This window comes from Podarcis muralis, chromosome 2 (assembly GCF_964188315.1).
Source record: "Podarcis muralis chromosome 2, rPodMur119.hap1.1, whole genome shotgun sequence".
NCBI lineage: Eukaryota > Metazoa > Chordata > Lepidosauria > Squamata > Lacertidae > Podarcis > Podarcis muralis.
Genome location: NC_135656.1, coordinates 110895531 through 110922835, shown reverse-complemented (window position 1 = coordinate 110922835; position 27305 = coordinate 110895531). Strand labels below are relative to the sequence as shown.

The window sequence follows — 27305 nt, the reverse complement described above, 5'->3', positions numbered from 1 at the left end:
TATATAGCACAGATGAAATGAACCCCTTCACTGACTCATAGCCACTGGGATTGCTCCTCTTGGAAAATCTGCCATTCCCAACTCTTCTCAGCTCAGCAGCTACATGATGGCCAGACTCCTTGTCCTGTGTGTTGCAGTTCTTGCCTGCATCAGTATCGGTAAGGCAAACATCCAGCTTTATCCCTGTTCTTGTATATTTCCTAATGGATTTGTTTCTCATCTCTTTACCTCGCTGCCACCCCCAAATTCCTTTACTTTGTGGCTTGCCAGAATCTTTTTAACTAGGAACAATTCCTCATTCGACTGACCAAACTAGGAAATGTACCAGCAGAGAGAGCAAACTCATTGTTCTTGGTAGAAATAGTCTCATAAGGGGGGGGGGGGGGTTCAAAGGTATTGCCCTTTATATATTGGGGCAAGGGGTAACTGTCACCAAAGCTGTCATTCCCTTAGCTGCTGGATAAGAGAAGTAGAAAACTTCTGCTTTTGTGGCAAACTAGGTGTTTCCCACTATATCTGACCTGGATAAAGAAATAAGTTGTTGTTTTTTTAAAAAAATGGATGGATTGCAACAAAATGGGAAGGAAGGGAGGGGAAAGGTTGTTTTTGCTGTGCAAAGGCTTGACCTTTTTTAAAAACAACAACAAACCCTCCTAACTGGACAGCTCTAAGGAAGACAGGAATCAAGGGCAAAAAAACCCCCGCTACCTAAATAAACTTCACACCAGGTTATTTGTGAGCATAGGTACAATATTTTTGAATGCGATGTTGTGCAAATATTTTGTAAGTTGCTTTGCGAGCCCCTTGAGGCTATAAACTGGGATGGAAGTATTCTCAATAAATACATTAAAATAGCACTACATTGCAAACTAAAAGGGGGGGGGGAATGGGCTCAGTCCCATCCCTTAGAAAACAAGGAGTCCCAGTCTCCTGGGTTTTGGCTACTAAACAGCAATTCTAGCACCTTTTTCCCCAAATCTTATCTTTGAGTTGTCAGGATGGTCTGCCTCCTCCTTATCTTTGAGTTGCCAGAGTTGTGCCCTGCAGATGTTTTGAACTACAACTCCTACCAGCTCAGAGGGTTTGCCTCTGTTAGTTTTTGGCAGGAAAAAAGTGTCTTCTTGTGGCATCTTAAAGACACAAAAAGATTTGTGGCTCTAACTGTTGTGCATCTCTTGAACTGGGCTCTAATCTACAAAAGCTTAAGCCACAGTATAAGCCAATGTTGTGATGTTGTCAGCTGCTGCCCCTGGGGTCACACTGGTGACAGGAGAGTGGGAGAGCTATATTTTGACCACAAACAAAAAAACAAAGAAATCTGTTATCCTTAAAGTTGCCACAAGACTCTCTCAGGGCAAAACTTTCTCACTTGTCAAGACTGATTGATCTGAAAGTCACCGAAGGTGGATTAAGACACGCGTACAGATCTTTGGGTGGTATCCAAATAAGCCTTGCTCAGAGTAGACCCTACTGATATTAATGCACATGACTCAGTTTTCTCCATTGGATGGGGTGGGTCTACTCTGAGTAAAACTTACTTGACTACCACCCGTTCCCCCCAAAATATATTCCAGCGGCCATTTGAAGCGGTGATTTGCTTCGCTTTTTTGCACAGGATATTGGCCCGAATATAAGCCACACCCAAATATAAGCCGCACCTTTGAAATTGGGGGGGGGGGGGAAAGAAAGAAAAAATACCGGAATATAAGCCACTCCATTCCTCGCTGCTCCTGGCTGCATTGCCAACTCCTTCCTCGCCCTCTCCCTTCCTGGCCTTGGGGGAGAGGCGGGGGACTACACGTGGGGTGGGCGCCATTTTGCCGCGCTCCTGGCGCTGTTTGCCCCACGCCGTAAAGTCAGGAATATAAGCCGCACCTTAACTTTTCATGGTCGGAATTTGGGGGGAAAGTGAGGCTTGCATTCAGGCCAATACAGTAGTTAAGCTGTGGGGTTTGCTCCTGCAATAGCTAGTGGTGGCCCCTAACTTGGGTGGCCATAAAAGAGGACTAGCATGGCTCAGTTGGTAGAGCACGAGACTCTTAATCTCAGGGTTATGGGTTTGAGCCCCATGTTGCAATGCAGGGGGTTGGACTAGATGACCCTGGGGGTCCCTTCCAACTCTACAATTCAATGACCAAACAAGCTCATGGCAATCGCTACCTACTAATCATGATGGCTGTCTTCTACCTCCATTGTCAGAGCTGGAATGTACAGCTGCTTGGGAATCGCTGGTGTGGACTGAGCGCTGTTGCACCCAGCTCTTGCTCGCGGGCTTCCCATAGACATCTGGTTGCCCACTGAGAGAAGAGGATACTGAAAAGACATGGGGCCCCTTTGACCTTTGATCCAGCAGAGCTCTTCTTGTGTTCTTATGCCCCTCTGGCCATTTGGGGGTGGTCTCCAAAGACCACTTGCACAGGCAACCGATGACCTTACTGCAAGGTGTCCCTATTGCAATTCAGAAAAAAGCAATGTCCCCTACGTCATTCATTTTTGCAAGTCCTGTGTGTGTGTGTTGTTTCTGTAACGGCACCACCAATTGGTCACCTCCCTATTGGGATCACCCCCAAACCTCCATATTTCTACTGTGCCAAATACCGTATTTTTCCGTGTATAACACGCCCCTGTGTATAAGACGCCCCCTATTTTGGGGGACTCGAAATTGAGAAATTGGGGGTGGGGATTGCCCAGAGTTGCTGAATCACCTGCACTACCGTCGCTGGCAATCTCCTGCTCGCGGCAGCAACCAATCCCAGGTCCCCACTCATATATCCGTGTATAAGAAGACCCCAATTTTTAAACATTATTCTAACGTACTAAAACCTCGTCTTTTACATGGAAAACTACAGGTCATTTGCCTCCCTGATGCGGCCTTGCCACACCCTGCTTTTTAAGAGTCGCGGCTTTGAAACTCTCTTTGAAACTGTTGAGAAAGCACGGGGAAATAAGTTAAGGAGCTTAAGGGAAAAGTGGGCAGGTGGAGAGCTTGAAAGCATTGGACTTAAGATGGAACGGGGGGGGGGGAGAGAGAGAGAGAGAGACATAATCAGGTAACAAGTTTCTTTTTTAACAAAGAGAATAGAGGGATGCCACAGACAAGACAAAGGATATATTGTGGAGTCTCTAGAGAGGGTGGGGATCTTTAGAAACAGGCAAAACACCCATCTGGGATGGGCCAGGGATAGCTCCCATGTTTAAAGACTAGTTAACAAAATGCATATCCAAACATGTAGCGTTCTGGTTCCTCTTCTTAAGACATCTATTTTTCCTTCCCCAACACCATTACTCACACCATGGTCAGCCAACTTGAGAAAAAAGAAGACGAAGAAGAGTCGGAAAAAAACAGGGGATTTTTCTCCTTCCCCAAGCACTTCTTCATTTAAGGATGGGCGAGGGTGTCTAAAAGTCTTGGGCCAACCTTAAGATTACCAAACGTATTGCAGCGTTGTGTAGGCAAGGCTTCCTTCCTGGAAGTAATCGTAAGTGGGTGTTCACGCAGGAAAGTTGACGTTCCAGTAAAAATGACTAGCCCTTAGGGTGCCACACAAAACTTTTGGAACTGAGGGATATTCCACGCTTCGGCCTGCCCCGATTCTAGACAACGCAGGTCTGAGCGGTTTCCCACTTGAACCATTCCTTTCCGAGGGACATCTCGATTGTTACTTGCTCCGATCTGAGCACTAAATAGCCGTTTCCCCCTCAGGGGAAAGCAGTGGGATAAACGTTTCTTCACGGTTTCAGCCCGCACCATTCCAGATTATGCTCTTGAGTTTTTATAGGTGTTTTGAAATACAGGGCTGAGAATGCAGACCTTTGACAATTGTTTCCTTAGCACTACAGTAAAAACAGGATAGTTTTTGGGGGGTTTTTTAAACTCGCCCTCAGCATTCACATTTCTGCTGAAATTCAGAAGTTGGCCTCGTTTTTTTCTATTGGCAGATGTGAATTCAAAATTCTTTGTGAGGGAAAATAATAATAATAATAATAATAATAATAATAATAATAATAATAATAATAATGTATTATTTATACCCCGCCCATCTGGCTGGGTTTCCCCAGCCACTCTGGGCAGCTCCCAACAGAATATTAAAATGCAATAGTCTATTGAACATTAAAAGCTTCCCTAAACAGGGCTGCCTTCAAATGTCTTCTAAAAGTCTGGTAGTTGTTTTTCTCTTTGACATCTGGTGGGAGGGCATTCCACAGGGCGGGTGCCACTACCGAGAAGACCCTCTGCCTGGTTCCCCGTAACCTCACTTCTTGCAGGGAGGGAACCGCCAGAAGGCCCTCGGAGCTGGACCTCAGTGTCTGGGCTGAACGATGGGGGTGGAGACGCTCCTTCAGGTAGTCTCATTCCATGATAGCTCTCTGCCCTACAGTGGAGGGCATGGATAAGGGAAATTTGGAAGACGGGTGGGTGGGTGAGAGCATTGTCAGTGTGGGTGCCTTGCCAGTTGACTCTGAGAAGGCAGGAAGGCCTAACAATCCGTATAATGAAAGGTGTAGCAAAGGCTGTTATTTAGATGTTTGTATGTTGTATACTAACATGAGTTTGACCAAACTGTGGGAGGCAGTGAAAGACAGGAGTGCCTGGTTTGCTCTGGCCCATGGGGTCACAAAGAGTTGGACACAACTAGATGACTAAACAACAAAACAACAAATGTTGTATATCTTGCTTACCTCCCTTCTCATAACACTAGAACTCATTGACAATGAACTTATTTAATGAAGATTAAGGTTGGCACTTCTTCACACAGTTGAACTTTGGGTTTTGCTTCCACGAGACATGGTGATGGCCATAGACAGGATTAGGCAGATTCCTGGAAGATACAGCTATTAGTGCCTCCTAGACCCAATACCTCTGTTCTTCCTACACTGTCTGCATGCCTCCCAACATTGTTGTTGTTGTTTAGTCGTTTAGTCATTTCCGACTCTCTCATGCTGATAGCTTCAAGAACACCATCCAACCATCTCGTCCTCTGTCGTCCCCTTCTCCTTGTGCCCTCCATCTTTCCCAACATCAGGGTCTTTTCCAGGGAGTCTTCTCTTCTCATGAGGTGGCCAAAGTATTGCAGCCTCAGCTTCAGGATCTGTCCTTCCAGTGAGCACTCAGGGCTGATTTCCTTCAGAATGGAGAGGTTTGATCTTCTTGCAGTCCATGGGACTCTCAAGAGTCTCCTCCAGCATCTCCCAACATTAGTTGCTCAGAATTACAAGTGGGAAGAGCCTCATTTCTCTTCGGTTGACCACTGTGAGGTCAGGCTACAGGACTAAATGGGACTTTGGCCTAATCTCGTTGGGCTTCTCTTCCGTTCTTACGCCACGCAAAGTGGTTCGTGTCAGGAAGCAAAAGAACAAGATGCAAATTTCGCAATTGCGAATGCGGGAAAGAAGCGATGGGTTGTATAACCAGCTAAGTCAAGGGTGCGGAACTGGATCCAGACAGCAAGCCAGAACCTGACGTCCCCTAATACCTATGTTTGCGAGGCAGGGCCGCTTACCTGTCAATTGCCCAATATCACAATGAACTATTTTCTTTTGCAGACCAACTTGAGTTCACCGCCCATTGTCTTGGGTTGGTGAGTCACTTAGTCCCTAGGGTCCCAAGGCATTGAAATCAGTAGATGTTTGTTAGTCACCAGCTGACGCCCATTGGTTTCAATAAGTTCATGACTTATTGTGTTACTGTCTTAAGAGAGCCAGTGTGGTGTAGTGGTTAAGAGCGATAGACTCGTAACCTGGGGAACCGGGTTCGCGTCTCCACTCCTCCACGTGCAGCTGCTGGGTGACCTTGGGCCAGTCACACTTCTTTGAAGTCTCTCAGCCCCACTCACCTCACAGAGTGTTTGTTGTAGGGGAGGAAGGGAAAGGAGAATGTTAGCCGCTTTGAGACTCCTTCAGGTAGTGATAAAGAGGGATATCAAATCCAAACTCTTCTTCTTCTTTAAGTACGTTTTCAGGGAAAAGGGGAGTGGGGCTTCTATCACATCGCCATCACTGGGCAGACCTCCACCCACCACTGAGAGCTTGTCCATCTTGTTGAGGCAGATCGGTTGCTTATGGAATAGCTAGCAGGATCAGCAATTAAGAAGGGAAAGGAAGGAGAGGTAGCTGAGGTCACATTTAAGCAGAAACAGTGGCCCAGAAACCCCAACAACAGGGGGGGGGGGTCCATGGTTCTCAGAAGCCTTAAAACACAGGCAGAAATGCCTCCATATCTGACAAATTGGAAAATAATTAGGAAAGTGCTGTTGCTTTCAGGCTTCCCATAGGGGCGTCTGGTTTTACAATTCACATTGTAATTCTGGTTGAGAACAAGATGCTGGATCAGACGGGCTCCCCTTGGTTTGATCTATCAGGGTTCTTCTCCTTACCCTGCTTTCCTTGCAGGTAAAAATGTGAGCAAACAACCTCATCTATTCACAGTCTCATTTGTGTGTCTACTGGGGGATGTGCATCCCGTTACACCACCTGAGGCAAAACAGGAAGTGTCGTCTGTCCCTGCCACCACTGCCTGCACCACCTGCCCTCCACAGGTGGCAGAGAAGTGGCGCTGGTTACCAGTGCCAATTTCAGGCAAGATCTCATCAAAATCTCAAGAGATCTTGTGGAGCGCACGAGATCTCGCCTCAGATCGGTGCCAGCGCCACTTCTCTGCTGGTGGTAGAGGAGGCTGCTGGGATGGTTGCCTCACCTACCTAACAGCTGGCCCGGCCCTTGAGTGTACTAGAATCTGCTGTCGCGTCTTGGGCTGGTTGCTGTTGACTTCACAGTTATCTCTGTCTGCCACACAGATGGGTGATCATGGGATCAACTCAGCACACCTGTGGCTTACAGATAAGCTGAGAGTCTGCGTCATTGCTGACTTTCAGAGAGATTCAAAAAACGTTCCTCTTTACCCAAAAAGATACCAATTCTGGCAACCCTGAGGAAATCGTTCTTAGAATGTTTTTAACTGTTTTTGGAATGTTTTCCTCCTTTTTATTATTGAAGCGTTTTGCTGTGTGTGTGTCCGTTCCCCCCCCCCCCCCCGGGCTCTTCCTGGAGGAAGAGCAGGATATAAATGGAACAAGTCAATAAAAAGAAAATTTATACGTGTGCCCTGCCCTTAGGAGAAACCACAGGTGGGCACGCCCTAAGTACCAAAATGGGAATAGATGTTTCCAGTAGGTTTCAACCAAGAGAAGAAAAACACCGTTTTGGAATTTATTAATGTAGAGACCGAGGTCGTGCTTTTCGACCGAAGTCATCACTGTGTTTGACAAGAGCTCAATGGGACTTATTGCCAGATAGGAATATGTGAGATTACAGCGCTCTGTGTATCTGCGTGGATATTATTGTTTTCCTCTGAGGCCCCTCTTCTGGTCCGCTTCACCTGTGGAGCTGAGGGAGAGGGTGATGAGAGAAAGAGCCTTTTCACTCATGACACCCTATTTTTGGAACAGTTATCTTACGCTGGCTTGCTTGGCCCGGTTCCTGAACCTCCTGGCATTTTAACTACCAGATGAATACTTCCCCTCCCCCCCTTTTCTCTTTTTGCCATGGCCTTTTTGTTTTTTAGATATGTAGTGCGCATTGCTTCATTTTGTGTTGCTGTTTCCCTTGCCATTTCCTTAAACCAGCTGTTTTGAGGCCCAGGATCAGGACAGAACACAAGAAAAACCCAGTCAGGCCAGTGACCCATCTAGTCCATAGCTGTCAACTTTTCCCTTTTCTTGCGAGGAATCCTATTCGGAATAAGGGAATTTCCCTTTAAAAAAAGGGAAACATTGACAGCTATGATCTAGTCCGAAATCCCATTTCTACAGTGGCCAACCAGTTGTCCAGGGAAAACCCACAGGCCACACAGGAGCCCAGGAATCATAGAATCGTAGGATTGAAAGGGACCCTGAGGATCGAGTACAATCCCCCTGTAATGCAGGAATACGCAGCTGTCCCAGACAGGGATCGAACCTGCAACCTTGGTGTTACCAGCACCATGCTCTAACCTCTTGAATTCCCAGGCAACTGGTATTCAGAGGGGTATTCAGAGGCAGCATACAGCCACCCTGACCCACGAACTTGTCCAATCCCCTTGTCAAGACTTTTTAATTGTTAGCCAGAAATATACCGTATTTTTCGCTCTATAACACGCACCCGACCATAACACGCACGTAGTTTTTAGAGGAGGAAAATCCGTAGGCATGCCACCTGTAGGCATTCCCTCCATAACACGCACAGACATTTCCCCTTACTTTTTAGGAGGAAAAAAGTGAGTGTTATGGTGCAAAAAATACGGATAATAAATAAAATAGATATGTAGCCCTACTGGCTTGTGTTAGGGATGAACTGTAGTGTTCATTCGATCTAGGCTTTCCTTCAAACAATATTGGGAACTGTAGTTTGCCCCCTCACAGAGCTACAGTTCCCTTCTGGTGGTTCCCTCATTGCGAGAAGCAAAGCTACACTGCCTTCTTGGTAGTGGCACCCGCCCTGTGGAACGCCCTCCCATCAGATGTCAAAGAGATAAACAACTACCTCTGAAGGCAGCCCTGTTCAGGGAAGTTTTTAATGTGTGACCCTTGACAAGCTCCACTTCCTAAGATTATTTGGGGGAAGCCGTGTGGTTTCAACGTATGGCGGAGATGTGGCCCTAGACCAAATGTCTACCTTGGAAGTTTACCCTCCATGAGAAGATCGTTGCGGAAAGCTTGCGCAACGTGACTGAAATTCCCTTGCGTTGTGTGGCTGCTGCAGAGGAATGTTATTGAGGGGTGGGAACAAGGCGTAACCCCACAGCCTGGCCAAACTGTTGCCACACCTTAGAATACACCCCAGGGTCTCATTCAATCTCTCAGCGATTTCCCAGCCAAACCACAACACTTCCTTGGCAAAGAATGTAATCGAGGCTGAAAAGATTCCTTAAGGATGGAACATTTGAAGCCCACTGGTCTCGAGAGGCTGAATAATAATAATAATAATAATAATAATAATAATAATAATAATAACCAACCCGCTTTCCTCAGCTCCAAAATGTCTTCTTCACATGGTCCACTTGAGTCATCACAATCTGTCCCCGCCTCTTAGGGCAGGAATTCCAAAACTGCTCTCACACAGAGAGAGTCGAGCACCTTCAAGAATGGTTTCACAACTTGTGGGGGGTTTCCCCCACCCTCACAATAAATTGCAACCCTCCTTCGCTTTGCAACCCAAACGTGTCTCAACCAGTTTCCTGCTTCACTTCCACGGGTCACAGTATTGTCCAGCCAGGAACTGGTTGTTGATCCAAGGCTACCACCCTTACAGAGAAATCTGGAAATTTCCGCCTCGAGCTAAGCTGGAGTGTTGCGGTTATTTTCCCGATGACTCAGAAACACACAGCACCCTCCCAGCCCTTCTTCGCCAGCATCCCTCCTGAGTGGAATTCTCTTCAACTCGCTCGCATTTATCGGAGAAAGCCATTGCTAAAATCTTCCCCCGTTACTCATTTGCCACACCCCGAAACACGCTGCCTGTTATGCAAACCCTTTTGGCCGTTTTCCTCTGCCTTGCGGAGAATGGAAATAAAAAAAGCTGGAAAGCCGTTTTCATAAATCACAAGAACAACTGGGCCGCGACGACCGCACTACAAAAAGAGAAAAGTGCAAGACTTAAACTGGTTATCAGGGAGGGGGAGGCGCTAACGTATGGCCAGATTTCATTAAAAATTGTAAGATTTGGCCTAAGAGGGGACATCTAATCCATCATCTTCTCCGTGTGCCCAACCTGATGCCAATGGGAAAAACGAAAGTAGCACATGAAAAACTTAATTTTTATCAGTTTGTGTGACTGGCTTCTATGCAGTAACACCAAAAGATGAAGGCAGTCTTTAAATAAAGATAGTTGTTATAAGAGTGAGGTATTTGGGGGGTCTTTTGGATGTTCTCTGGGTGACCTCGTCAGTCTAGCTGCTCCCTAAGCTTTGGTACCAGAGTTCGCTTTGTTGCATTAATGGCTCTAGCCAAATCTTTTAAGTGACAGCAGCACTTCCCCAAACCGTTATTTTTTCCTCCTTGCGCCCTTCAGTGCAGGATGTACAGATACCGTAATTGTTATTTTCCTGCCTGAGCCTCTGTCCTATCTGTGTTCCTCTCTGTGAGCTTGCAAACGCTTGCTTGCCTTCACAATTCGAAGCAAGTAAACACCACACCACACACTTTTCTGTGCTCCGAATTGCCCTCTTGCTATTTAAAAACAAACCCAGGAACTGGTAGCGGATGCATCTGTTAGCAAATAATGTGTCGTTTGGGATTGGCCCCAGAACTACACCCTGTGAACACGGACTCCAAATCTGATGTCTCTGCCAGGCTCAGCCATGAGGAGAAACACAGTGGAGAAGGACAGGGAGTTTTCCAAACCACAGTGTGGCTTCACAGTCTGTGGGAACCGGGGGCCAGGCAGGTGGATGCTTCCAGGTAGATTTCAGGAGCTTTACTTTTCTCTCGTTTCGAAGGCAGTGCTTTGCGTGGACATACAGAGTCCCCCAAACCCTGGGTGCCCCCCCTCATGTGGAATAATGACTCAAGACAATGTGCTATGGGATTAAATTGGCCACAACTTTATTATATTTCAGATGTGGGTAGACCTTGGCTCAGGCATTGGGTGTTTATCCCTCCCAGTCCCCAGCTGGGGATCTGGGGAACATCAGGGTTATCCAGTGGGGGGGGGTGGATAGGCCGGCTTTGGAGAACATATGTTCAAGCAGAGATAGCCGCCCCCATTACGCCCCCATTGCAGGGGAGAGCAATGACGGCGTCTCGGTATACGGTCAAAGCCTCCCCTCAAAAACCCCTTTAACGGGGAACCCTGGTATCGCTGCCGCAAAGAGGAGGGGGCGTGGGTCACTGCTGCACGCCCCCCCCCCCCCATTCAGGAAGATAGACTAAAGGATTCCGCCCAAGGCCTGATACCGCCAAAGTTGTGACGTTTGGCTACGGGAAAGGCAAAACCTGCCAATGCAGGGGAATTCCTTTCCGGCCCTTCAACAGCAACCTTGACGTAGCAGCGCCCGCATACCTGTGAAGAAAAGGTTAACCTGCAAAATAAATCTTAACTGAGGGTGGGTAGGGTGGGAGAAGCTCTGGAGCCAACTGAAGATTCCCAGGTAAGATCCTCCCCCTATTGTGTGGGCAGGTGGTCCCTCCCCTACCTGGCTTGGTCTCCTTGGCAACGCTTCCCCAGGTGGGATTGGACAACTGACTGAGGTAGGCGGAGACCTCCAGGTATCCCACCTGGGGGAAGGCGAAGCCAAGCCTGTGCTAATGGAGCCACACAGGGTCCAGGGGCTGCGCGCGTCGCCCCCCGTTTAATGTGAGGAGTGGTCATTCTGTTCTCTAACCAAATACAGTGGTACCTCAGGTTACATACGCTTCAGGTTACAGACTCCGCTAACCCAGAAATAGTATCTCGGGTTAAGCACTTTGCTTCAGGATGAGAACAGCAATCGTGCTCCGGCGGCGCGGCAGCAGGAGGTCCCATTAGCTAAAGTGGTGCTTCAGGTTAAGAACAGTTTCAGGTTAAGTACGGACCTCCGGAACGAATTAAGTACTTAACCTGAAGTACCACTGTAGTGTCTTGTCAGCAGGGATTATCTGGTATGCAAAAGGATTCTGATCTGCAGTGTGGGGAAAGGGACAGCAGGCAAGCAAATGTTATACTTCCCCTCCGGTCTGACTCAGAAAAGAGTTACCTTCGTGCAGGAACCCCTTCTTTCCCCACAAACGTTGCCATCGCCACGCCTTTCAAGGATGCGCGCAAACAGGGCATACTGTTCCAGTTTGCAGGAAATTATTTTAGAGGCCCTGGGTAAGGTCTTGTTTTCCACGAAGGGCTGTGGTTTGGAGTGCAGCTGTTTTTTCCAGACTGGGCATCCGCTTCGTTCCTGTCTGCAATGTTTGCTTCTTGCAGCAAAGCTCACGGCAGGCTTCTTGCTAGTCCTGCTTGTGTGCACGCTTGAGATTATAGTGTCTTATTTGTGCGAGCCTTTGGCAGGGCATCGCTTGCTTATTTAAAAGAGCTGTGAATGCACATAATCCCACTCTGCAAAACACCGAAGGCAGGAGGGAATAGAGAGTTAAAGGGTGCAAAAAGCACAGGCATTTTTGACCCATGTCCCTGTATCTCTGGGGACCAAATCCTACTTGTGGGATTATCTGTGAATCTTTTGTGACGGGTGGGTGTGCCTTCTTAAAATGCCTACATTTGGTGGTGCGTGCACCTTGATTTCCTCCTTTTTTCCCTTATTTAAAAAGGTTTTATTAAAACTTTTTTCATGGTGCAATAAGGAAAAAGAAACTAATCCAAGTATAAACAAAAAGCAGAGAGAGAGAGAAAAGAAAACACAGAGTACAGTGGTACCTCAGGTTACATACGCTTCAGGTTACAGACTCCGCTAACCCAGAAATAGTGCTTCAGGTTAAGAACTTTGCTTCAGGATGAGAACAGAAATCGTGCTCCGGCAACATAGCAGCAGCAGCGGAGGCCCCATTAGCTAAAGTGGTGCTTCAGGTTAAGAATAGTTTCAGGTTAAGTATGGACCTCCGGAACGAATTAAGTACTTAACCCGAGGTACCACAGTTCTCTCTCAAGGGTAGCTCTTAACCAGGCATAGGCAAACTCGGCCCTCCAGATGCTTTGGGACTACAATTCCCATCATCCCTGACCACTGGTCCTGCTAGCTAGGGATGATGGGAGGTGTAGTCCCAAAACATCTGGATGGCCAAGTTTGCCTATGCCTGCAGTCTTAACCCTTTATTCACACAGAAAGTTGTGGACCCTCCCGACTCTAAACCTGGGAACTTTCCTTCCTCCTCCCAGTCTCTCATCCTGGGAGGTCTTCCCTTCCCTGTATTTCCTGAAAAATGATAATATTTAGGAAGTCTATTCAGTCAAATGGGCTGGGTCCTTCAGTTCATCAATGTAAAGATTAGAGAACCTAGGCAAGACCGTGCAAGTACATTTCTATGCTATTATATTTTATTATTGCTGCTGCTGCTGCTGCTGCTGCTGCTGCTGCTTCTTCTTCTTCTTCTTCTTCTTCTTCTTCTTCTTCTTCTTCTTCTTCTTCTTATTATTATTATTATTATTATTATTGGGTTTATATTCTTTACTCCAAGGCACTCAAAGTGGCATGCATGGTTCTCGCCCTCTTCATTTCAGTCCCACAACCCAAAACCTAAGAAGAGTCTATTGGATCATGCCTGTAGCCCATCTCATCCAGTTTGCCACTAAAGTTAACCATTTGTCCTGAAGCAACACTTTTCGCAACTTGTAATTAAGCCACAGCTCTAAAGGCAGACAAGCCCGTACAGCTGGAACAATTGCTTTTAAAGGTCTTGCATTAGCCCGCCTCTTAGTGCGTCATTTTCTAATCCCATTGGCAGCGATGATGGAATTAAAAGACAGACTTTTTCGTAGCTTGCTAAATTGTCAGATGCCGCCACGGTGACAGCATTCAAAGGCTGCGTTCGCCACAGAGATCTGTTGTTCTTTTAAAGGAGGAGGGGGCTATGAATCTCTAGCAGAGATGCCTCTCCGTATCTTAAGCAGAGTTGCCCCCAAATTTCACTTCAAACGAAATCTGAGGCGGAGCTGAAGAGCCCTTCTCAGGCAAAGCTTCCAAAGGAATTTCAAGCAGAGCAAAAAGGACCTGGGCAAGATTAGGCCCCCTCTCTAAAGACAGCCCTATCTGTTGTCTGGCGTAGGCTGATAAAGACTGTGGTTCAAAATACCTGGAGGGCACCAGGTTGGTAGAGACAGTCAGGCGCTTAGATCACAAATAGGGAGAGTGCTCTCGCACTCATTTTATATATCATGGTTTTAACTGTTTTTACAACATTTTGGAAACATCTGAAGGCAGCCGTGTACCGTGGTACCTCGGGTTACAGATGCTTCAGGTTACATAGGCTTCAGGTTACAGACTCTGCTAACCCAGAAATAGTACCTTGGGTTAAGAACTTTGCTTCAGGATGAGAACAGAAATCGCACGGCGGCAGCAAGAGGCCCCATTAGCTAAAGCGGTACCTCAGGTTAAGAACAGTTTCAGGTTAAGAACGGACCTCCGGAACGAATTAAGTACTTAACCCGAGATACCACTGCACAGTGGTACCTCAGGTTACATACGCTTCAGGTTACATACGCTTCAGGTTACGGACTCCGCTAACCCAGAAATAGTACCTCGGGTTAAGAACTTTGCTTCAGGATGAGAACAGAAATCGTGCTCTGGCGGCGTGGCAGCAGCAGGAGGCCCCATTAGCTAAAGTGGTGCTTCAGGTTAAGAACAGTTTCAGGTTAAGAACAGACCCCTGGAATGAATTAAGTACTTAACCCAAGGTACCACTGTATAGGGAAGCTCTTTAAGGTTAAATGTTTCACTATGTTTTTATATATGCTAGAAGCTGCCTTTTATATATGCTAGAAGCTGCTTTTATATATGCTAGAAGTTAAATGTTTCACTATGTGTCAGGGGTTCAGGAGCAGAGGGACAGGAAAGGGAGGAATTAGAGACCGAGGGAGAGGAATCCGAGGGAGAGGTCAGCGATGATAGCCGTCCGAGGTCTCTAAGTCTCTCCAGCGAATCAGAGGATTCACAGAAAGGGGCTCCCGTGGTCAGAGCTAGGGGGTTGCCAGAGGGAACACCTCAGGAAGGAGGGGCCAGAGGGGACTCAGAGAGCAGCAGCTGGAAATCGGGACCAGCTTCCCCACCGGAGAGCAGTAGGGGGGAGGAGCCCCAGGCATCGGCAGCAGGCAGCTTTCCGTCAGCGGAAGGACATGAGTCAGGGTTAGCCACGCCTGCATCAGAGAGCGAGGAAACGGTCAAAAGGAAGGTCAGGGGCAGCGCGCGCACGCCAAGTTCAAATGTACAAGAGGGTGGCGCAATGAGCAGCCCGGAGAGGGAGCCGGGTCCCAAAGCCCGCCGAAGAGAGGGGGAGGAGTCCGAGGGGTCCGCATCCGAGGCGTCCAGGAAGGAAGGCACCCCGGGGGGTAGTAGGACCCAGAGGCGGAAGGAGAAACGAAGAAGGTGGAGTAAGGCTAGAGTCTTAAACTGGTGTACAGGGGGCGGAGACTCAGACGAGGCTTCGCTGGTCTAGGGTCTAGACGTAGAGACGCACGCTAGGGCTTGAAAATGGGAACTAAACTTCAATAAAGACTTTTGTACAGTTCTGCTGGCTAGCGTTGGTCTTCTGTGAGCTGGGACCTGGAGGCAGTCTCTGACACTATGTTTTTATATATGCTAGAAACTACCCAGTCAGATGTTCAGGGTACAAACAATAAATCATTATTATTGTTATAACTGTTTTGTATGTGTTATTATATTGTCACAAAAGTCGGATGCGGCCCCCATTCTCTACCAGAAAGGCCCAGGTTACTCCCAGCTTTTGAGGCCCCTAAGCATAGCTGTCAACTTTCCCCCTTTCTTGTGAGGAATCCTATTCGGAATAAGGGAATTTCCTTTAAAAAAAGGGAGACGTTGACAGCTATGCCCCTAAGCATAATGAATATAAAAAAGTGACAGCACATGAAACCAAAATAAAGCACTAGAATACAGATATTTCTTAAGAAAGAAATGCTTTTCCAGCTGGGAGAGTATGCCACATTTTGGTCTGGCGCACCTAAAAAAAGAAGTTGCAGACCTTCTTGAATGACAGAAAACCAACAAATTTCTAAATCGGAGGTCCAGCTTTCAGCTAGAGGCTTTCAGCAAAGGGCGCCCCCTGCCCCCCCCCCGTTAGCCCTGACCAAAGTCCTAAGACTTGTGCCCTAATGTCTGATCAGTAGAATTCTCAATTATATCTTTCACCTTTTAAAAATATATATTTCTCTGTGCTTCAGGATCTGCTCTGCAGTGCTTGAAATGTTCATTCACGTTTCACGGATTGCCCTGCCATACATCCACCATCACCTGCCAAGCAGGGGAGGTCTGTGCTACCATCCGGGGAGCAGCAGGTAAAGAGACTTCTTTCATTTCTCAGATTATTCTCTCCCCCCGCCTCAAACCCCACCCTTTTCCTACTTCTGCTCTCTGCCCTGTTGTCCCCCGTCCCCCAATGAGCCGTTCCTGGCATAACCCCCCCCCCCCCGAGAGAGCGTTTGGGCCGGTCCCCATGAAAGAGACACGCATGTGGAATAAATTACAGTGCCATTTAGAGTCCACATGCATAAGCCTGGCAAAAAACTCTCCCATTTTCTTAAAGCTGCTCGGCCATCTTAAATCTGGCTGACTCAGAGTCATTAAAAACACTGCTTATGTAAGAAAGACCCACCCGCTGAAGCCAAATGCTACTAGGGTCTTAGTAGCATGAGGCGGGGATGTGGTGCATAAGATTTCTCTGGAACTCAAGACAAAGCTAGATACTGGGTTGGGGGGGGTTGGGGGGGAGGAGGGTGTCAGGCTTGTGTTTTATCGCTGGCATATTCTGCAACATAAGGGATGCGGGTGGCGCTGTGGGTTAAACCACAGAGCCTAGGGCTTGCCAATCAGAAGATTGGCGGTTCGAATCCCCATGACGGGGTGAGCTCCCGTTGCTCGGTCCCTGCTCCTGCCAACTTAGCACGCACGCACGCGCGCGCACACACACACACACACACACACACTGCCATGAAGGAAGGTGTGAGTGAAGATGTACATCAGGAACAAGGGAGGAATCGAATCAACCTTACCTGTTGGTTGAATTGGGAATCAAAGGCTGTTGCAGCAGAAAGAGGCCCTCTCTGAATCAGGCTGGCCGGGTGCAAAGCCCCAGAAGCCCCAGAGGGCAGCTTCTGCCATTTCCTCCCTGGGAGGAGACCAGTAGACTCCCCTATTCACCAAGAAGCTGCTGTAGAGGTGGCATAGCTGGGGTTGCTGAGGAGGTGGCAGATCTGGCCTCCAACTCGCATGCCCGTGCAGCGGCAGATGCATTCCTTGCTGCCCCCTTATGGATTCTGCCACCTGAGGCGGCCGCTTCACCTTGGCTCTGTTGGATGCGTCCAAGGAAATGGGGGCAATTCACAAGCCCCCAGCTGGCTCCAGCCCACCAGCCGGCAGCCAGGCGATCTCCGGTCCTTGGCACAGCATAAAACAGCGACTGGGGAAACCCAGCCAGATGGGCGGAGTACAAATAAATTATTATTATTATTATTATTATTATTATTATTATTATTATTATTATTATTATTATTATATTCACAAGGGCAGAAAGAGGCACATGTAAAGCATATTTACAAGCAGTTTATTCAGGACAAAGGGAAAACATGACTTCTCCCTTTCACGTCCAAGCAAGCAGCATAAGCAAAAGCTATACACAAACGGAAGTTCCCAGCAAGCTGTGCTGGAAAGTAAACAGGCATGTGACACACAACAGCCTGTTCCTCTTAAGGTGGAACGGAATATCTTAACAGCCTCATGTGTGAGCCGGCCCTGCATGGGACAAGCGAGGTGCAGACGAGCCTTACCTGGGAAGCAATGCCTCACCAAACCACATTCAGCTCCCTTAAATATTATGATCTGGTCTTTCTCAGGCAAAACCTTTCTAGGGCTGCCATATGTCCAGGTTTTCCCAGACGCATCTGGGAATTGGGCTGCCCAAACTGCATCCAGGCACATTTTCGTTGAGTTGAAATGCTCCCCAAAACAAAACTCAACAACTTCACTGCCCCCCCACCCCACCCCCAGCCAGCTCACCAACCTTGGCAAAAAAAGAGCTTTGTTCAGATTTTCACTTTTGGGAATATGGCAACCTTACTTTCATGCATTCCCTAAACACACAAAGGGTCCCGCATGCCGAAATGTTTGTCTTCCTCAACTAGGGCACCCTCCAGATGTTGTTGGGCCAAAGCTCACCATCCTCCCTAACCCATAGCTGCCAACGTTTTTCTTTTTTTAAAGGAAATTCCCTTATTCCGAATAGGATTCCTCGCAAGAAAAGGGGAAAGTTGACAGCTATGCCCTAACCATTAGCCATGCTGGCCTTAGGCGATGGAAGCAGAGAAGCTTCCAACATGTGAGGTTCAATGAAGTGCACCTTATTCATTGCCCTTTGTTTGTTTGTTATTCCTTGCTGCAGCTGGCCAGCGGCTTATCGTGAAGAGGAACTGCGTCGCTAGCGAGAAATGCAACAAGAACGAAACTGATAGTTTTGCGGGCATTAAGTACACCACCACTTACCACTGCTGCGAAGGCGATTTCTGCAACTCGGCTGCCACCCTTCCCACCAGCCATCTCTCCCTGCCAATGGCTCTGGCTATGCTGGGCGTCTGGCTCATTCGCCTCCTGTAAGCCCTCTCCTGAGGAGGAGGAAGCAGCAGCGATTTCTACAGGATAGCAAAAAAAAAGGCCCCCAAATAATAATCGTCCAATCATACCGAACACTATTTCAAGTAGATTTACCCCTTCCTTCATTTTGTTTCTCTATACTTTAAAAAAGGCACTTGTTAATGAATCGTGGGCTGTGTTTTTCTGCTCCCTATCTCAGATAACAAGAACCACATGCAAGTGGGTAAGGTTACAGGCTGGAAGGGAGAGACTAGGGCCATGTTAGGAGAAGAAAACTACCTTGCCTTGCCTGCCAACGCTTTACCCATCCGCTTTGTTATTTCATCGCGAGAAGATGCAGAGGCGGCACTTTATTATATGTTTTGCCGCACATCTGCGCCAGGTGCGTGGCAAAATTCTCCTTACCATTTGACAGGAAGACACAAAGCCTCGTTGTGGGTCATTTTTAACCACACATTTCAACCTGACAAGCGGTTAAATAAAATTCTTGTAACCGCATGGCAGTTTGCTTGTTCACCTTGGGCACAAGTACAAGTCGTCTCTGCACTTGCATGTGTATAAAAGAGTGGATATGGATGTTGATTTGTACAGCTCCGCTGTTGTGTACGGGTCGAACGTTGCGTGTGAATAAATATATCCACGTACAGCTCAACCCTCACTGAACGAAGCATGTAAATGCCCTTAAGGATGGTACAGAGAATGGTTGCGGACAACCTTTTTACCTCACATCTAACTCCTGGTGTGTGGTAAAGTTCTGCTTACCGCCTGACAGAATAATACAGAAAATGGTTGGAGATAATCAACGTGCCACACATTTCGCCACACCTGGGCCCATGGTAAAAATTATTCCTGTCCTTGGCGGGATGATGCAGATGAAGAAGCTACCTCAGGGTGAGAGCATTCACCCTGAGGTAGTTTGTCAGATCATCCAGGTGGCTTTAGTCAATTGGATAACACATGGCATTGTGACAGAGTCAATGGCCGGTAAACTGGTTGCCTCCATCCACTCCCTGTCTGAACTTTTTCCAGGTCTGGCAGTACCCATTTTAGGAGCCCACAAAGTGTGAAAGTGCCAGGGAGTCCCTTGTGCTTCTTTGCACAAAATTGCTGAGCATGGGATCTACCTAGTCCACAGGCAGTGCTCCTGATGTTCATCTTTTGCTTGGGGCCCATAAAAACCCGAGACTGGACCTGGTTTTATCCCTCATCCTCCCTTTCCATCTTCTTTGTATTTTCCCTTATTCTTTGTTTCTTTCTCTTGTTCCCTTTTCACTTATCCTTGTCCAGTGCCTTTCTTTCTTTTTACAGATACACTTTCTCCTCAGGTTTTCTTTTTGCTACCTGTTCTTGGGCCTTTTCAACCATTTACACTCCATTCCACATTCTGCTTTGACCGCACCGCTCTCTCTCTCTCTCATTCTTCCTTTTTTTGATTGTTGTTAATGGACTCTTTATAAGCTCTTTCATTTTATAGCCGCCTAGGGCGGCAAAAGGGGTGTTGTGCTCCCCTCACAACTGTCTGCGGTCTCTTTGTCACCCAGAATATGGTTACTCATAACCACTCCTTCCCTCTCAACGTGGCTGTGGGATTCATCACATTTTTTATTTTTTTTGGACTCTCCCCTGACTTCTCCTGATGACAACAGTGTGTCAATGAGGGAGACAGTTGGAGGGAGATCCCAGAGGACAGTTAAACCCTCCTCCCCTCTCCCCACAAAAAATGCGCTTTTACAACATGGGTAGTGTCCAAGTGCCCATCTACAAAAAGAGGGGGGAAAGAAACATTCGAGGTGCAACCACAGTGATGGGCTGACAGCTCCACATTTTGCCTGGCCCAGGGGTAAGCACCTGGGGACTGATGTGTCCATTAGCGCATACCTGCAAACATCCAGCTGTGCAATTGCAGCTGCACTATGCACACACACCTGGAGGCAGAAGTGGACTTAGTTCCCACAACACACACTTTGAGCTTGTCCACATTTCTGCCGGTGCCACCACTTCCCTATGGGGAAACCCAGTCTTTCCGGCTGAATTGGTGCAAACGTCAATCTGGTTTTCCTGAGGAAAGCCTGATTAGGGAAATGGAAAACTTCTTGGCCCCGTGGTTTCTACGCACGGGACAAGCAGAAGTATGGACAAGCCCTTTGCCTACTTACGTTACAAGTGTCAAAAGGGAGAGCTGTGTGTAGTCGTGTTCTTGACAGTTCAATGCCACACTTTTATTGCTGATATTTGCCTCCAGCCTCACCATTTCAAGAATCGTTTTCCTGTCTTTTCTGTTTCCCTTCACACCTCGCATGTGGACTTCATCTGGAAACAGGATGCTGGATTAAAATGGACCCTTTGGGTTGATCCAGTAACGTTCTCCTCCTGCCTTTTAGCTTCTCAGAAACCGCATTTTTTTTGTCCACAAGACATATATTTCATGCTGGCCACATAATCAAAGATTTGGAGACAGGAGTTTGCAAATATCCAGACACTGCAGGGCATTGAATTAGGTTGGGAAATGGGTTTCGTAATTCATGTAGCAGGGGAAGAATGTACTTTGGCAATGTTTTTTTAAAAATCTAAACTTGGTTTCCATGTGCAAATCCAAACAAGTTGATTGTTTGAAGTGGATTTTTTTCCCCTTCCAAAGTGTGTGCTGATTATAATTAAAGCGCCTTAAATCACATATTTCTGTTTTCTCACTAGCAAAGAAGAGCTCAAATTATTATTCATGAAAAAATGCTTTTTTTTAGAAGAGAGGAATTTGATACTAGAGTTTTAATATTTTGTTTATAAGGGCAGCGGGGAGGAGAGACGTTCCCAATAGCAGGTGCGATCTCACCCTAAAGAGCTGAACACTCCCTCGGGTTTCATTCAAATGTATTGAATCGTTCATTTAAAAGTTGGGGGTTTGAACACGGAGGTTTCCACATGCAAAACCAAAAATGTGAGGAGGTTCCCCTTCCCCTCGCCACCTCGCTTCCTCGACTTTCTTATGGCTCCAAACAGCAACTTTTATTGTATCAAAATAAATATGATTCCTCCATATTTGAGTTTGATTCCTTTGTCCTTTTTCTCATTCCAACCATGGGCATAGCCAAGGTTTTTGTTGGGGGGCAGGCTTTTGTTAGGGGTGCAGAACCTCATATTTGTATTGATTTACGGAGAGCAGCTGCAACATTGCCTTATTTTGCACCCTGCTTAAAAACACAGAAAAAGCCATTTCCCACCAAATGGGCCAAGGCTGACCTCTGCTTCTGGGCCTGCATATCAGGCCCTCCAAGTGTCCTATTTTCCAGGGACAATCCCGGATTTACAGAAGCCATCTCGGTTTCTGATTTGATCCCGGAATGTCCCACTTTTCCTTAAGGTAAAGGTAAAGGTACCCCTGCCCGTACGGGCCAGTCTTGACAGACTCTAGGGTTGTGCGCCCATCTCACTCAAGAGGCCGGGGGCCAGCGCTGTCCAGAGACACTTCCGGGTCACGTGGCCAGCGTGACATCGCTGCTCTGGCAAGCCAGAGCCGCACACGGAAACGCCGTTTACCTTCCCGCTAGTAAGCGGTCCCTATTTATCTACTTGCACCCGGGGGTGCTTTCGAACTGCTAGGTTGGCAGGCGCTGAGGCTTTTACCCACAGTGCCACCCGCGTCCCCACTTTTCCTTAGGATGTTCCTATTTCCATTGGAGAAACTGCTATGTATTCAGTGGTTTGTGTTTGCCTGAGCTTTAGTCTGGACTGAGGATTCTGAGCCCCTGGTGTTCCGATTCAATACATGATGTCCAATCACAGAACATTTCAGGGTTTGGCCTCTGCCATTGGCTCTTGAACTCTGAGCCGTGATTCGCAGCTTGGAAGCTTAGACAGCCAATCACATTGGAGTGGGAGTGGCCCAGGCTTTCAGGAATGTATATAAGCAGTTGCTTTGCCCCTGTTTCCCAGTTATGTAGCTCAATAAAGGTTCTTGCTGTTATCACTATATATTGCCTTGTGAGAACCCACCTACACTTCAGAAACGTTCAGGTAGGTAGCCGTGTTGGTCTGACGCAGTCGAAAGAAAATAAAAAATCTGAAGAAGTGTGCATGCACACGAAAGCTTATACCCAGAACAAACTTAGTTAGTCTCTAAGGTGCTACTGGACAATTTTTATTTATTTTTTATTCAGAAACATTGGTGGTTTCGGAGTTATCTGACCCCCTGAACAATTTGAAAGCAGCCCTCTGTAGCAGGGGTCAGCAGACTTTTTCAGCAGGGGGCCGGTCCATTGTCCCTCAGACCTTGTGGGGGCCAGACTATATTGGGGGGGGGGATATGAACAAATTCCTTTGCCCCACAGATAACCCAGAGATGCATTTTAAATAAAAGGACACATTCTACTCATGTAAAAACATGCTGATTCCCGGACCGTCCGCAGGCCAGATTGAGAAGGCGATTGGGCCGGATCCAGCCCCTGGGCCTTAGTTTGCCTACCCCTGCTCTATAGGGAAGTATTATATATATATATATATATATATATATATATATATATATATATATATGTTAGAGCACATGCAATGAAGGCTCTACTATGAAACTAAGAAAGCTTAAACTTCAGGGCTTCTAATCATGGAGGAGCCCCAGAAGTGGCTTTAGTCTGTATGACTCAAATCAGTTGCTTTTTCGCTGTATATATTTCAACAATCTCAAAAATTTGAGAGTTGCACAGAGGCAATGTGACACAACCCAAAAGCAGGACACCATCTTCAAGGAACCCAATCCTGTGTGAGTCACGTGATCCACATAAGATTGCAGCCCTGGGGAAAGTGGTCTGTCCCCCCACACAGCACCCAAAAAGTGGGTTTTGGGGTGTCGTGCAAGATCCCGGACCTGGGGGAAAAGTGAGCCCTTGGCCTGAAATCACGTTTCCAGCAGTGGCCTGAAGCTGGAGGAGTAGATCCAGCTCTGTTATTTTCTGCAAATAAAAGTCCATGGCAATATTTCGAGCCTCAGCAACTTCTGGGATTCCAACGGTTTAGCCACACGTGGGGCTATTATGACAAACGCCACACTTTTCAGTTAAGCAAATTATTGGTTTTCTGGGTGAGGAAAATCAAGTTCAGGGACAGCCAACCGTTCAGTACTAGGATTTATCTGCACCACACTGCACTAATAATAATAATAATAATAATAATAATAATAATAATAATAATAATAATAATTTATTATTTATACCCCGCCCATCTGGCTGGGCTTCCCCAGCCACTCTGGGCGGCTTCCCACAAAACACTAAAATACAACAATCTATTAAACATTAAAAGCTTCCCTAAACAGGGCTGCCTTCAGATGTCTTCTAAAAATTTGGTAGTTATTTTTCTCTTTGACATCTGATGGGAGGGTGTTCCACAGGGCGGGCGCCACTACCGAGAAGGCCCTCTGCCTGGTTCCCTGTAACTTGGCTTCTCGCAGCGAGGGAACTGCAAGAAGGCCCTCAGCGCTGGACCTCAGTGTCCGGGTAGAACGATGGGGATGGAGACGCTCCTTCAGATATACTGGACCAGCTGTATCAGTTGAACTATAATAATGAGACGGGAGGACGGGCAGGCTGGTCTGAACAATTTCTCCGCCTGCCCTCAACTCTGCGATTGCAAAAAGAGATTGCTAGAGTAGGTTGGTGTGTTTGGAGAAGCTTAGCCTGGCACATTCCTTTTTTTGCCGGGGGATTGGCACTGGTGCTCTTTTGCATAAGTAAAGAAACAGACAGAGATTCCTTGTACAAGGTGGCCATTCTTGCTTCCCCCTGCCAGGGTGGGGACGATGCCATCCAGCTGTCTCTGTGCAACCTGGATCTTCAGCTAAAGCCAGGCTGGCAGAGGCACTGGAGAAGGCGACTTGCTGTCTGCAAGAATCCTACAGCATCGGTGACCCAACACCCTCAACAGAAATCAGACAGAGGAACAGTCGATCATGAGTGTGTTTAGAGCTGTGAACCATATGCTCAACTTTTGTAATGTAGTCTGTCCTGGGCCCGCCTCCCTCCTCGTTTATTCCCCTTGAAAGAGTGCAATCCAAACTCCTCAGAGCCCTTCTGCAAGTTCCTAGATGTGTTTCAAATGCATGGGTCTTAGGCAAAGATCACAAGATGACCTGGCTGGTGGTCAGATTCTGCACCCAGATTTGTAGGCACAGATAATCCTCTAGAATTTATCTATCTATCTATCTATCTATCTATCTATCTATCTATCTATCTATCTAATGTAGTCTGTCTGTCTGTCTCAAAACACCAGTAAACTTCAAGGCACTTTATTCAAAGGAAACAGAACCAAGCAAAGGTCTCACTAGTAAACTTCTCAGCACTTGGAGAGAGCTGGGTGTAACGGTTATCACTGCCTCCTCCAAAGTATGCTAGGAATTGTTATTACTCCTTGAAATATTCTTTTGCCCTCCTGCCCAGAACTACAATCATCAATCATCTGAGCTCCTAAGGGAGAGGCCTTTTTAGGCTACAGTTGTATGCCCGCTTACTTGGGAGTAACTAAACTCAATGGGATTCCTGAGCAGACAGGTATAACATGCCTGTGCTCCTAGTCTGCTAGTTTTAGATATGCTCACAGGATTACAAGAGGAAGCCCCATTAAGCTATGCTATATAAACACATCTTCTGCCATTAATCGAAGTAGCCAAGCGTTGTCTCTTGCAGAGAGGAGGCTCATACATGAGGGCAAACAAGGGAGCGCCCAACCACAGTTCAGTTCCCACTTGCCTGCCTTCTTCCTTGCAATTCACCCAGGGCATGACAATGACCAGGGCCATCTTTACCCAGGGGTGCAAGGGGTACGGGGCACCCGGGCGCTGAACTCTGAAGCCGCCTAAGCTCTTCACTATCTACCTCAGGGATGCCCAACCTGTTGAGAGGGATCGACAGGTTGATCCCCGGTTGATCGCAGTCGATCGCTGGGTCATTTCCAGCGGTCCAGTATACCTGAAGGAGTGTCTCCACCTCCATCGTTCTGCCCGGACACTGAAGTCCTCCTACGAGGGCCTTCTGGCGGTTCCCTCACTGCGAGAAGCCAAGTTTACAGGGAACCAGGCAGAGGGCCTTCTCGGTAGTGGCGCCCGCCCTGTGGAACGCCCTCCCACCAGATGTCAAAGAGATAAACAACTACCAGACTTCCCTGTTTAGGGAAGCTTTTAATATTTAATAGGTTATTGTATTTTAGTGTTCTGTTGGAAGCCGCCCAGAGTGGTTGGGGAAACCCAGCCAGATGGGTGGCGTATAAATAATAAATTATCATCATCATCATCATCATCATCATCATCATTTCCATTGTCTTTTGTGGAAGAGCTGCAGAATCAATGTATCCGGTGGAGCCCCCTAGTGGTGTCTTTCATTTTCGCATGATCACAAAAACGGAAGATGGGTGCCGCTTTCTATTTTTTCATGTTAGAGGTTTTCGCTGTTCTCCCCTCAAAAGCTCAACAACTTAGATTTGCGCCCATTGAAAAAGCTCAACAACTTTGACCTGCCCCCCCCCAAAAAAAATTTGGGGGGTGCTGGATGGATCTTTGCACCCTGGAGCCGCATATACTAAAGACGGCCCTGACCATGAGAATGTTTCCTCCTTCTCCTCCTTAGTCTCAGGGTTGCCTTTGCAGAACTCAGCCGGGATGACAGGGCTCAATGGAGAACCTGTTGTCTCTTGCCTGTCTTGGGCTCTGCCTTTGCCTGCGACTGACCTCTCTGCCGTTCCGCCCTGCTGGTCCCAAGTCCCTGCCACACTTTCCCAGGATACGCTGCACCTGGGGGGCGGGCAGGAATTCCCCTGCAACTTCTTCCAAGATCCCAGCTTCTGTGCTTTTAACTGCAGCTTGGCGGGTGCTTATTGTCAAGCGGCGATGCTCATAATCGTGCTCTGAAAAGCTCCACACATTGATGGACTGTTTTAAGAAGTGGCAAAAAGACATATCAAAATTTGTCTGGCAGGGCAAAAAGCCCAGAATAAACTTTAAGATTTTAACTGATGCAAAAGATAGAGGGGGGTTTGCCCTGCCGGACCTGAGACTTTACTATGAATCGGCAGCGTTCTGCTGGCTGAAACAATGGCTGCTTCTTGAGAACACAGACATTTTGGATCTGGAAGGGTACGACAACAGATTTGGCTGGCATGCTTATATATGGTATGACAAGGTAAAAATGCATAAAGGTTTTAAAAACCATATTGTTAGGAAAGCACTATACAATGTTTGGATAAGATATAAAGATTTACTGGAAAGTAAAACTCCCAGGTGGCTATCACCAATGGAGGCTAAAGAGACAAAAAAACTTAATATGGAGTCCAAATGGCCAAAATATTGTGAAATTTTAGAGCAAGATGGTGAAAGGGTCAAATTACAGAGTTATGATAAATTAAGGTCTAAAGTACGAGATTGGTTGCACTACCTTCAGATAAATGAGGTATTTAAACAAGACAGGAAAATAGGTTTTCAGAAGGAGAGGTCGAAATTAGAAACAGAACTGTTAGAACCCAATACTAAGAACTTGTCAAGAATGTACAATTTGCTGCTGAAATGGAATACACAAGATGAAACAGTAAAATCGGTTATGATCAAATGGGCACAAGATATAGGTCATGACATTATGTTTGATGACTGGGAAAGGTTATGGAACACTGGTGTTAGATTTACGGCTTGTAATGCTTTAAGAGAAAACATAATGAAAATGATCTATAGATGGTATATGACTCCAGTCAAACTTGCAAAAATTTACCATTTGCCCAATAATAAATGTTGGAAATGTAATGAGACTGAGGGTACTTTCTATCACCTTTGGTGGACCTGCCCGAAGATTAAAGCCTACTGGGAAATGATCTATAATGAAATTAAAAAGGTCCTTAAATGGACATTTTCTAAAAAACCAGAGGCTTTTCTCCTGGGCATGGTGGGCCAATTGGTGCCAAGGAAGGACAGAACTTTCTTTATGTATGCTACCACAGCAGCAAGAATTCTTCTGGCAAAGTATTGGAAGACGCAGCAGCTACCTACTCTGGAAGAATGGCAAGCGAAGGTGAT

General features: G+C 47.0%; 1 protein-coding gene across 1 annotated transcript; it reads left to right on the top strand.

Annotated features, from left to right (window-relative positions):
• LOC114592040 (sperm acrosome membrane-associated protein 4-like) lies at positions 1-21307 on the top strand. Its single transcript, XM_028719868.2, has 3 exons — positions 1-158; positions 15850-15963; positions 18063-21307. The coding sequence occupies exons 1-3, from the start codon at positions 104-106 to the stop codon at positions 18272-18274; spliced, it is 381 nt and encodes a 126-aa protein (XP_028575701.2). The 5' UTR covers positions 1-103; the 3' UTR covers positions 18275-21307.
• The last annotated feature ends 5998 nt before the right edge of the window (positions 21308-27305 follow it).

Bases quoted from the DNA above. Each gene is read 5' to 3' on its own strand.
- LOC114592040 (XM_028719868.2), top strand. From the start codon at position 104: ATGATGGCCAGACTCCTTGTCCTGTGTGTTGCAGTTCTTGCCTGCATC. The intron at 159-15,849 runs GTAAGGCAAACA...TCTGTGCTTCAG, and splicing joins TCTTGCCTGCATCAGTATCG to GATCTGCTCTGCAGTGCTTG. The intron at 15,964-18,062 runs GTAAAGAGACTT...TCCTTGCTGCAG, and splicing joins TACCATCCGGGGAGCAGCAG to CTGGCCAGCGGCTTATCGTG.